The sequence below is a fragment of the Octopus sinensis genome, linkage group LG9 (genome assembly GCF_006345805.1).
Source record: "Octopus sinensis linkage group LG9, ASM634580v1, whole genome shotgun sequence".
NCBI lineage: Eukaryota > Metazoa > Mollusca > Cephalopoda > Octopoda > Octopodidae > Octopus > Octopus sinensis.
This window is the reverse complement of record NC_043005.1, coordinates 97,572,907-97,586,327: the sequence shown is the minus strand read 5'-3', so window position 1 is coordinate 97,586,327 and position 13,421 is coordinate 97,572,907. Positions and strand designations below refer to the sequence as shown.

Here is a 13,421-nt window from a genome sequence, read left to right as displayed (position 1 = left end):
TGTTGATGCTGAGAGTCAATACATTGAAATTGACAAAATATCTCTGAAGAACTTTTCACCTGTTACAATGCACAACTTCACCAGTGGCCATGCATGCATGCACACCAGTGACCATGTGGTCGCTATTGGGCAGGCTTCACCTCTAAGCAAACAAAGAGTAGAGTGTGAGGAGGAAGGTGGTTGTGATGATGATGACAGTGCTGTGTGTATATAATTTATACACGTGTATAAGAAATACAATAAATTTTATAATTACATAGTTTGGAAAGACCTTATGAAACCTAATTGCATCATAAATATGAAAACTTTTTTTTTATTATCGTTATTATTCTTAACTTTTTCTGTGGTTTTGAAATAATTTTGAAACATACATCAGTTTTGTGGTTACAACTTATACACCCTATTATTACAGCTGACCAAAACCGAGTTATTAAGCTTAAACCATGTGCCTAATATTGTATATTTTGAGCAAGGACATTTAATTTTCAATATACCCATTTCATCCAGCTGTAAATAATTAGAGGTACAATTCACTAAGCAGCATTGGATTTTGAATGGATGATTACAAATGCCTTATAAACTTCAAAGAATGTTGTAGTAAAGTCAGGTTTCAAAATGTTGACCTCTCAGGCAAAATAACAGAATAATACATAAACATACCATACTGCATACCAGTCTGACTCATCCTACGAAACTTGAAGAAATACGCATTCAAAAGTTCATTGCTTAACCCTTTAACATTCAGATTTCTTATTTATTCACACAGTTTTGAATTGCTCATGATTGATCGTATAGCTTCACAATGTCAATGGTGTGTTTATATATTTTTAGAGTCGGGTAGGTATGAGAAGTTGGATCTGGACAGTTTTAACATAAAACAGGTAAAATGTTTGGCTTGGATCTCAGTGTATCCTGCTTTGAATTCTTGTAGTCTCCAGTTATCGAGTGGCTTATGAACATGACTTCTACAAATCCTATCTGGTGCTACATTATGAGAACTTGTTTGATTATTGTGTTTGTTTTTTTTTTTTTTTTTTTTGTTAGTAGGAAAATGATAACCATAACAATACTAACTATATGGACCTGAACTCTATTTTTTTAGTTTGTTTGTTTTTCTTTTATCAACTCTCAGTGGATATTATTTTAATTATGAACATGAATTCATTTTCTCCTCTAATGTGCCTTATTAAACATTATTCTGGACATAATTTTGTGAGTCTATCATTTCTTATCTCAAAAAACTTTCATAACATTTCACTATATATATAATAGATATTAACAGTTTAAACAGGCCTCAGTGTTATAGAAGAAATAAAATTGAAATGACAAATACTTTTGTCTCACCTTCCTCCTTTTTTTGTGCATTATGCCAAATTTGAGAACCCATATTGAAGTGCAGGTGTGTACTCATACATAAACGGTGAATAATTTGTCACTGGAATAATGAAAACTAATGTCAGTTCCTAGCAGGTTTGCAATCTAGAAGCATGAAAGCCTGAACTAAATGTTGTAAATGGGAAATTATTTCAGTTAGGAAGTTACATGTCTTGGTTTTATTAACTTGTATCCATTCTATCTTTCAGGTACAAAACGCAAAAAGAAAGTTATGTGTGTTAAACACAGTTTTTGTATCTACAGCAAGTATGAACTGGCTCCACCATTTCCAGCATTTATTCCACAAATCCAGCTCAAAATGGACGGAATGGTGGTTCTTAACACAGGTGACTCTTTGGTTGCTCTCGACTTCCGTATCAACCAACCTGTAACACAGTGTAACAAGGCAAGCAACTCTGTGGATGAATGTAAAAGACTATTCAGCTGTGGCAGCACCAACCCTGCCTCAGCTAACTCAGGGGTTGATGGTAGTGGTAACCGAGCTGAAGCTTACCACCACCTCATTAATGGATACTATGACTTCAGGGGATCCCCAACAGGCTCGTCCGATTCGGCTGCCGAGTCGGATGAAGATTGCTGGGGTAAGAACAATCCGAAAGGATTGCAATCAAACAAACCATCGAGCACTAGTGTATCAATAACAGGCGTTTCCAATAGTTTAAACACCAATAACACTGCAGCCACCAACAACATGACATCAACCAGCTGCACAAATACAACCAACAGCACAACAGCCAGCAATGTAACAAAGTGCTGCCAAAGAACTCGACTTCACTCAGTCAATCCATCCAATGCTGACACTTTGGAGCAATACACTTGCTGCTCAGCATGCTGCGGTGAGTCCACTACCAACACCTGCTGCCGACACAGTAAGACCTCTGGCTACTGTTGGAACTGCAACTGTGAGAACTCTTGTCCTCCATCTCTGAATAACAGTAGTGGGGGTGGCGATGATTCTACTAACCGATGCATGAAGCAATCCTGCTGCACTGTCTGTGATAGAACTCTTACTTCTACCTCCTCTTGTCATCACCATCACCACCTCCACCACCACCACCATCTCCACAACAGCCACCTCCACCACAACCACCATCATCTTGCTACAAACTTCTCTCCTCCTCCTCCTCCTCCACCTCCCCCTACTTCTAGCTGCTGTGATCTTCATACCAGACTGAGTGATAGCAATAGCAAATGGTGCCGCATGGTGAAGCAGCGCAACAGCTGCTCCAGTTGTTGCGTCATTGTGGACACAGCAAAGTCAGATGCAACATCGCCACCACCAGCACCGCCCCCTACAGTTTTTCAGCGTAGTTCCAAACTGAATGTACTGGAGGAGTGTCGGTGTTCAAAGAAGAATGGCACTGCTTCTAGTGTGGTCAGTCACCACTCTAAGTGCTATTGCAATGCTACCAGTGACTCTGATACAAAAGAAAATATTGTGGAATCTACCAGTCAACCTTTATCTCCATCAAACAACATATCCCAGCAGCCCTTCTTTTCCCCCAATAGTAACAGTGGCAGTAGTGCCACGCAAAACAGCAACGAAAACCTCCCAGTCTATTTACACATCAATGAATCTCGGTCAATGTCTTTCTCCATGAGGAAATTTACATATCTTGAAGACAGCAGCAGGGAAAACATTTTACTAAATGAAGGTAAGTGTCCATAATATTTCTCCTGTTAAACTTGTACACTATTGACAAGGAGCAAGTTTCCTCTCTAAATCAATGAAGTCTTTCTTTGCTTGAATGTTTGAGCTCTAGTCTTGGACAAGCACAATGGTTCTGAAATGGAGATAATGGACCATTGACCATTAACTCAACCTGTCTCATGTCTGCATACTTGACAACAGATTCCATTTCCTCCTTTCTGATTGTGTAGCTAACAGCATTATGCTGATATTTAAATTTGTTTATAAACAGCCTTCATTAGTATAGTGGTGTCACATCAGGGATCTATTTGTTGAGCCAGAAACCAAATATGTGGTTTTGCATAAAATTCTATGTTCAGATCTTCCTCCACTTAGTTTGACTTTGCTGGATCAATAAACTAGCCACCAGTCAAGTATTGGGGAGAGCGTTAATGTAATCTCTGAAGGTGGTACCCCCCTTCTGTGTTGTCACATCCTGTTGTGACGAATACAGCGTAAAATGATTGGCTGCTATAAAACAGTAGATTTGTATAATTTGTTGATGAAATTTAGAAGTCAAGATGCTCAAACAACATAATTCAATTTTTTATTTTTTCATTTTTAAGTAAGACCTGTCTGCCACAACAGAATTGGTACCAGTGCTGGTGCCATGTTAAAAGCACTGGTGCTAGTGTCACATAAAGAGCACTCTGTACACTCTGTGGAGTGGTTGGCATTAGGAAGGGCTTCCAGCTGTAGAAACCATACAAGAACGGACAAGGGAGCTTGGTATGGCCCCTGGCCTTACCAGGTCTGTTCAAACCATCCAACCCATACCAGCATGGAAAACAGACATTAATGATGATGATGATGATGATGACTACTGAATCTGAGTGTGCCATCGAAAAGTGGTTGATTGCAATTGCTTCGAAATTCCAATATTTTTACATACCTTGTGTTGCCCTGCAGTTTCTTTTTACCTACCACTAACAACAGGCATACTGTTGCCTGGTCTAATTGGCTGGCCCACTCCCCCATAATTTTGGGCCTTGTTCCTAGAGTAGAAAAGTGCACATAAAAAGCACCGACCGATCGTGGCTGTTGCCAGCTTCGCCTGGTACGTAAAAAGCACCCACTACACTCTGAGTGGTTGGCGTTAGGAAGGGCATCCAGCTGTAGAAACACTGCTAGATCAGACCCTGGTCGAACCATCCAACCCATGCTAGCATGGAAAATGGATGTTAAACGATGATGTGAATGAACCGCCTGACTGGCCCCCGTGCAGGTGGAATGTAAAAAGCATCCACTACACTCTCGGAGTGGTTGGCATTAGGAAGGGCATCCAGCTGTAGAAACTCTGCCAGATCAAGACTGGAGCCTGGTGCAGCCATCTGGTTTGCCAGCCCTCAGTCAAAACCGTCCAACCCATGCTAGCATGGAAAGCGGACGTTAAACGAGGATGATGATGATGATATATATATACATGTTCTGGTAAAACAAATTTTTAAAAAATGTATCTGCTTCATATAAACAAATAAACCCGTGCAGTACTTTTACTTCCATTTGTACACCCAAACATGTATCTATATACATGTGTGTGTGTGGTCATATATGACAGACTCTAAATATGCAGAAACTGGATTTTGGTATTCTTGGCTGACAAGAGGTGTTCTGTGTAGTTTGCCTGCTTCCTTTCAATCTTTTCCGTGTTCCATTTCAGTTTTCGCTGTGTGTGTAGGTAAATGAGTTATAAACTAGATCTATTTTTAAAGGAAACAATACAAAAATGAAAAAACAACTTTAATAGTAAATGAACATTTATATTGTAGAAATTTAAGCATGCTTTAAACTTCTTCAGAGCTTAGTTGTTGAGAGAGCATCCAGCAAGTGCTGTATTGTATCCATAGGGAGACTAAGCATTCAAACAATCTAAATCCTGATACCTTAAAGTCAGTGCTTCTTCGTTAAAAAATGCCTACACTGTCTCTTGTTGATGCTTCCTTTAGTAACAGCATAACCCCACCAATGTCTTCAGTTGATATTTTCTTTGGTTACAGTATAACCCCACTAAATCACACAGAATCCATATTATCATTATGATCATATCATTTTATGCTCACTTCCCATCGTAGCATGGGTCACCATGATCAAATTAACACACGTTTGAGAATTGGAGGATTACATTCCATTCAAGAGTTTCATTTTTGGTTGGATGCCCTTTCTAACATCCATCACTTTACAGAGTGCATTTGGTGCTTTTTTTACATGGTACCAGCAGTTAAAAGGTTGTCATATTCTAGACAAAACTAAAGGGTCCTCTCAACACAGTGTACTAGGTATGGTTTCTCTTGGCATCAGCACTAGAATAGTAGTCATGTACATGACAGGCAGGTAGCTATGTCCATTACTTGCCATGCTGTAATTTTTACATCGATACATCCTAACATCATTAGCTTTGCAATTTACAAAAAGGTTAAAATAGTTCAAGCACAAAATTTGCTACTAATACATTAGCAACCATCTATTTTATTTGTTTGTATTCTGACTGATCATAGCCCTCAGTAATTATATTATAATTGTAATTTAATATTGTTTTTCAAATTATATTGTAATACCTCCTTGAAATAATGATAATTAATAGCTAGTAGTTTATTACGTTTGGCAGCATTCATTGCAGAATTTGTCAATATAGTGTTGAGACGTAAATTTGTTCTCAAATCTCTCCAAGAAAATGTAATTTCCAAATATGAGAGACCTGTAGCAATCTATCATTAATCTAGTCACTTCGAAATCAATAAGTTGTATTAAGATTTATTACTATCACTCTGTAATAAAACATACAAAGGCATCATTAAATATCTTGGTGTTGTAGTTGATAAGCCAGATTGTGGTGTGTTTTCCACGTGTTTCCTAGGCCTCAATGTAATATATTGGAAATATGTATTTTGATAATCAACTTCGATTTATATTATTATTATTGTTTTTAATTATGAATTAACTGCTGAGATTTGTAATATAAAATCCTGTTAAGACATTTGATATTATGCCTGCAACTGATGGAAACTTGGTTCAATGTTTCTCAATAGACTGGTTTTTCTTTTCGTACTGATATTCTGAACATTTACTCTGAGCTCTCTCTCTCTCTCTCTCTCTCTCTCACACACACACACACATGTACATGCCATTGGAGAATGTATTGCTGTTTAGCCTATGTTGACTGACTTGGCATTCATCATGACAGTCCTATCTTTTACTCCAAGGTACTGTGTACCATAGAGTAAATAAGTCAACTTGTCATCCCCGTCCATCATCCTTTTGAAATCAACTTGTCCTAATTTGAAGATTTGGTTGGTATTTCTAGCAGATTAAATCACATAGACTACTTTATTGGCTCTTTTGGAAATATATGTTTTAATGGTGATCAGTCCATTTATTTAGATTCAGAATAATTTTAGTATTTTGCTTACTTTTTTTTTATTATCAGTATTACCATTATCGTTATTGCCAACAGAGCAGCAGCTACATTAACATGCTGCTTCTCAACCTCATTACTTTGTTCCTAAATTTTCTTTGGTCTACTTCTACCATCCATGGTAACCTCAGTCAGTGTGTTGACTTGAGAATAAACATTAGCAATGACAATCTTATACACTTCTTCTTTACCAAGCATGTATTATTCATTCACATTACAAGTCAAAAGCAGTACTATCATCTTTTCTGCACGAATTAACAATGTTTTCTAATGCTCTTTTCTAAGTTTTTATCAATTCTACCCCAGGTTTTTACAGCAGTCAACTTTTTTTTGTGTTCATGTCTTTATTCTAAATTTGTTCGTACATGTAATCTTTTTGGTTTGTTTTTCTTTCTTTTTTCCGTCTATCTGTTTATCCATTGGCTATATTAATGTCATAATGTTGATGGGGTAGGGTGAACCACATTATCAAAAAGCTACATTTGAACAGACAAGTAATATAAGCCTCTCTTTTAAGTTTTGCAACCTCCTCTTCATTGAACTGATGTTGCAACCATTTTTTTTTAGAAGCAGATTTATAAATTTGCTACACCCCTTTATTAACAATGAACTATCACTTTTATATTTCTCTCTCTCTCTCTCAAAATGTATTTAATGTTTAATGTATAACTGAAGAGAGGAAAAGTACAACCATTTGGACATAAATCACAAATAGACAGAATGTGTTTCTGTCTGAGAGTCCGTTGGTCATGTGGCAATTTTCTGTTTGGTCACATGGTATCTGTTCTTTTTCCTTAGTCACATGTTGCACTGTAGATGTTATCAACTCACCTCCTTCCGTTTCACTTCTAGCTACCTCGCTCCTTTTGTCTGTCTTCTCGCCTTCCCTCTGTAATAGTTTTTGAAGACTCACTCACACACCTACCACATAATGTCTATTTTAAAAAAAAACATCTTTCATCAGCACTACACACCTGCACTGCAGTTAACTTTGCATAAATTATCTGGTGACCTTCTCTAAATATACTTCTGACAACACCACAATCAGTTGATGGTTTTTTTACACTACTCTTTGCCAAGATAAGAAGACGGTAAAAATGCTTATATTTTACTCATGCTAATGTATCTATGCGTTGTTTATAGAAAATATTTGCCTGGGTCATGATAGGAAAACCATTTGAGGTGTGATATGCTCTTTGAAACTATCTCATCCTTTTCACTGACACTGCTTATTTTCTACAGTATATCCCTGTGTGTTATTGACATAGATAAAATTACTATTACCACAAAATGTTGACAATTTTAAATGAATCTACTCTAAACAGCAGGGAAATTGGAAGCCTGGTCATGTTCTGTAACGGATGCAGACATGATTATTTGATAGTTCAGCCACTTAAATAGTGTCAACTATAATCAGTGGTTCTTTTATAACTGGGCAGACTGAAATTTTACCTGTAGAAATGTTGTTAAAATTATATTATCTCCATGAAGTACCTGTTCACCAGAACTTTCTCAAATATATTAAGATGTAAATACATTCTTTATAAATTACAGAAAAAATATCAATTTGATTTTGTTTAGGTCAGTTTTGGCCAAAGGTATTCCACCATGTCCATCTTATCTTTTTATTGCTTTGTAGGACTACATTATCCAACGAGTTCTAATTTAACCCTTTTGGCATTCAGATTGCTCTTTATCTATTCACATTGTTTTGAATTAATTATGTCTAATCTTGTAGCATTGATGACGTGATTCTTCATTTTTAGAATGACATTGTAGGGTTAAAAGGTTAAGCTCGTCGGGTGCAATTTCAGGGAGACTTGTTTATTAATTCCATGTAAGAGGTTGCATAGTATGGAAGCAACAAGCTGTCAGAGACAATGGCCAATATACGTAGGAGAAATGTGAAAGACGGCTTCTTTCTTCAACATAAAATCAGTTTTTTATCTTCACCATCTTTTTTATCTCTGTCCTCTTCAGGTCAGTGCTGACATCCATTTATTCAAGCTGCAGTACAGCTACTGCCTCTCTATCTTGATTCTATGGCAGCTCATCTGTGAGACCAAGATTGTCAGGTGTGACCTAGTCTTCAAATTCTAAGTAACTGTCACAGCATTTATTCATCTAAGATGTATCATCCTTTGATATTATGTATCAAAATCAATGTTGTACTTTCTCTTGGATATTACCTCTTCTATCTTTTCATGTCTTCTGCATACTTGCAGACATCTTCTAACCTAACGCTGCTACAAGCAACAAACTACACACAACTTAATACTTTTGTAGTTGTCTTTTTTTTTTTGTTGGTAATCATTTCATATATTCTACTAGTGTACAGTATACATGCAACATGTGTAAAGGAACCATTTATTCCTAGCATAAGTAACATTTCCCAAAAAATTTTATTGAAATCTTCCATCAAATTGGTAGCTTCTATTTTTATCACTACTTAACACTTTAGCGTTTGAACCGGCCACAACCGGCCCAAATATTCTACTTGGTTTATGTTCAAACTGACCAGATCTGGCATCTCGCACCTATCTTACAATGTTATTCTAAGAATAAACAAGCATAATATTAAAATCTTGAAGCTAGGAGATAATGCATGATTAATTCAAACCAGTTTGTCAGAAAAATCTGAATGCTTAAAGGGTTAACCTGTAATTAATGGCTTTCAGATTTATCTCAAATAACACCCCACCATTACAAAAGGAAAGGCATATTGGATAAAGTCCCAATTGCACTGTTCGTTGAATGTAAAAGCTAGATAGTCACGATCCGAACACCTCTGCTCATAGGTCTTCTCAGCCTTGTCTGATTATGCCATCTAATAGAATTACTACAACTATTAACTGAACTACACCACCATTCTGTGATGCTCTGTTCATCATTGTTCTTTCTGTTAGATATTCTTAGTGTTTCTGATGTACATACAGTTGAGCTTATCTTTAGCAGGAATATTTGCCCTGACTAAGCAAAGTTCTTTTTCACATTTTGAACATAGCCAGCTTGCTCCTGAATGATGAAAGGTGGCATTAATCTTGTCCTTTAGTGCAGTCGTTTGATTTTCTAACATAAACCATATTTCAACATATTCTCCAGTGAAGTTTATGTTGTGGATTACACAAAAGTCAAAACCTTGGTGGTGTTTGCTCGTACTTTACATTGAGTTTACTGTTGATCCCTACTAGTCGCTCATCTAAAGCTTATATCATTCGTTCAGTTACATCTAGATTCTCATTGCATCTAAATTATTATGTTGTAGGCACCTTGTCAACTACTTTCCCTTTACCAACAAATAAAATTACTTTTTCTTTGTTCTTCATTTGCAACCAACTCTTTAGAAATTTATCTTTGTACAGAAACAAAAAAAACTTTGAATGCCATACAACTCAGGTTTTGTTTGGTTTAAAATTCAAACATTAAGTAAAGTAACATAAAGTTACTTTACTCATATTATCTCCAAGGCAACTAGCTGGCAGAATCATTTGCACACCAGGCAAAATACTCAGCTGCATTTCGCCAGTCTGAGTTCAGATTCAGCCAAGGTCAACTTTACCTTTCAGTCATTCAGGGTCAATAAAGTAAGTACCGATTGAGCACTAGGATCAATGTAGTCAACTTAACCCTTCCCCTGAAAATGCTGACCTTGTGCCAAAATTTGAAACTATTATTATTATTATTATTATTATTCTAACTCAGGTTTTGTTGGAACACGGAGTTTTTAGCATGCATAGTGGGTTTGTTATCTGCAGCCTACAGTATCATGCTATCTGTTCTTTTCCATGATGATTCTGGCCGTGCCAAGGAGGCAAACCTTTTGTAACAGTTCTCCTAGGCACTCTGTTCACATTTCCTTTATATTTCTCTTGATGCCTTCTGATACTGTCCCCAAGGACCCAACAATAATTGGCATATCTTCACCTCCATTCTTTCAGTCAAGCTATCTCGTATATATATGTCTCTTTTTTTTTTTCATCTTCCTTCTTGACTATTCACTTTGTCTGCTGCCACTAGGTCTGACTCGTTGTGCTTGTTGTCTGTTTGAATTGGGAAATCCCACAGGATTTTGCTTGTCTCTGGTTTATCTCATACCACGTCTTACCTCTCTCTAACCCTGGTTTTTCACATAGTTTCCAATGTAGAACCTTTACTACCTCATCATGACTCCATTTGGGAAAATCTAGAGCATTCATTTACAATATGGGCCATGGTTTTGTCAACTCTGTAATAGGTTTGGCTCAGCAGAGACACATACTCATTCCTAAGATTGATCCTCCAATTTCTGGCCAAAGCTTGGTCTTGCACTGCCAATATAGTGCTTTCGGTCTCCTTTTTCAGTGTTCCTTTCTTTAACCAGCCCCATCAACTTCGGTTGTGCCTACATGGAATTAGTTGTCTAGTCCCTTACTGTGCAGTGCTTCTTCATGCCCTTCTTGTACTTATTGTTTTGTTCTTTTCTTTTTCCTGATTTCAATATGCCCTTATCTCTAACTGCCCCTCACTTTGGGATAGATACTTCAGCAGGCTCCCAAGTTTGATATACATGCAGTCTTTCTCACTTACCAGTTCTCTTCCTCCTCCATTTGCTCTTTTCATGTATAAGCAATCATGGATGGCAGGCTCCATGCATGGTTAGGAGCATCCTTGTCTTCCTGTCCAGTTCCTTTGGTTCATCCTCTGATCACTTCAGAATTCCAGCACCATATCGACGGGAACTTATTGCCAAAATTATGTTTCTGACATTCAACTTTGAACTCAACAATTTTCTCAATCGCTACAAATACTCTTTCATTGTCTTTTCTTTCATATTATTATCATCATCATCATAAGTACCAGTCAAGTATTGTTGTCAATGTAATTAACTAAACTTGTGCTAAAATTAGAAATAATGATAATTATTATTATTATTATTTTGTATATATTGTAGTAGCAGTATTTTACTTTTTGGTTGTTTTTTTTTTCTGCTGGCTTCAGTCATTGGACTGCAGCCAATCTGAGGCAACATCATTAAACTTTGTCATTCATGATCCCAGTAGTTCTTTCAGTTTTATACTTGATTGTTCATAACCAATCTCTATTTTTTGGAATGCCATGTTACAGGAAATAAAGGCAACAACATAAACAGCAACACAAGTGCAAACACACAAAAACAGCCACAGATACACAATCATACACCTATATAAATATATGCATGTCTTCTACTTATCTCTACATGAAAAAGACGAAAAGATGAAAACTTGATATATTTCTAAGAATTTAGTAATAGTTGGCATAAAGCAGAGTTCACAAATCTTCATTTGTTTAGTGTGCTGTGGAATGATGGAGATTGACATTTCAGGTATTATTTGTCCTCATAGAGCAAAATATGTCTTTCATACCAATAACACACGCACGTCATCATTAGGTTTGTCCTTCGTGTCTCAGAAGATAATCAGGTTATCAGCTTTGCACTGTGTAATTTGTTACATGCACTTGAAGCAGTATTGAAATGAAAGAGCCATCTATGTATCATATTCAACATAAAACATTGAAAAACAAAATTACTGTGGTATTCATAACATAGCTTATGGATATGTTGTGTTTGGCTTCGTCGGGCCTTATCAGTGGCATGTACTCACAGCTAGTCACATGTCTGGTGGGGATTTTTTGCCTTTGGTGTATAGGAAACAGTGAACAAAATGTTCACTGATATTTCAAATAGCTGTGTGGCTGAGTAAAAATCCGTTATATGCAATAGAAGCTGTATTAAATTGAAATAGCCATCTTATGTATCACAATCTTAATTCATCATTAAAAGGCAAATTTACTGTATATTCATCCAGAGATAACCTTTTTATATATTGGTGGGATGGGGTGAGAGAGAGAATTAGAAAGTTAAGGGATAAGATGATGAAGATATTTTACTTACTTGTGACGGAGTTCACCCAGGGTGGATTAAGCGGGCTTCTTCTCTGGTCCTGACGGCATCACGAACCATGGCGGCCCACACTCAACGATCCTGAGCGAGGTCACTGGAGATAGCAAGCCATTCGTGGTTCCATCTGCACAGACCGACCACCTGCGGAACTGAGAGTTCGGAGAGGTCCTCCTTTATCGTTGTTGCCCAGGTGTTCAGCTGCCCGCCCCTGTGTTTGCGCCAGCTGGGAAGTGGAGGTGGGAGGAGGACATCGCGAATCAGCTCACCCTCTGGACACCGGGCCGCATGACCGAACCACCTTAAGCACCATTGTAGAAGCACCGAAGGGAGGGGCCGGAGATTCAGGCAACAACGAAGACTGACTGTAGGAACATGATCAATGCTCAATAATGAAGATATCAATATAGCATAAGTTTAATATTGGTTCCATTTGCTTCAGCACTTAATATTGGTTTCTGTTGTTTCAAACCATTATGACACAGAGATGATGATATGGTAAGGAGAATTGTATGAATTCATCTATGGTTGACCAGTGCACAGAGGCACCCTTCATCTGACACCAAACATTATGTTATATGTCTGCAAAAAATGGCAAGAAACAAAAGAAGCTTGCTTCGCAACCACATGGTTCCGGGTTCAGTCCCACTGCATGGTACCTTGGGCAAGTGTCTTCTACAATAGCCTTGAGCTAACCAAAGCCTTGTGAGTGGGTTGGGTAAACGGAAACTGAAAGAAGCCTGTTGTATGTGTATTTGTGTTTGTGTCCCCCACTACCACTTGACAACTAGTGCTGATATGTTTATGTCCCTATAACTTAGCGGTTCAGCAAAAGAGACTGATAGATTTGGTACCAGACTTTAGAAAGTAAGTACTGAGATTGATACATTCAATTAAAAACTCGCCGAGGCGGTGTCCCAGCATGGCCACAGTCTAATGACTGAAACAAGTAAAAGAATATAATATATATATATATGTATGATGATGATGATGATGAAAACAGTATT

The 13,421-nt window shown here is 37.3% G+C and overlaps 1 protein-coding gene across 1 annotated transcript in view; it reads left to right on the top strand.

The window, feature by feature from the left end:
* LOC115215740 (DDB1- and CUL4-associated factor 15) overlaps positions 1 to 13,421 on the top strand; it is a 119,868-nt gene that overhangs the window by 98,389 nt on the left and 8,058 nt on the right. Inside the window, exon 6 of the mRNA XM_029785034.2 lies at positions 1,584 to 3,050. Within this exon, the coding sequence (XP_029640894.1) occupies positions 1,584 to 3,050 (1,467 nt within the window). The remainder of the gene's footprint in view (positions 1 to 1,583; positions 3,051 to 13,421) is intronic.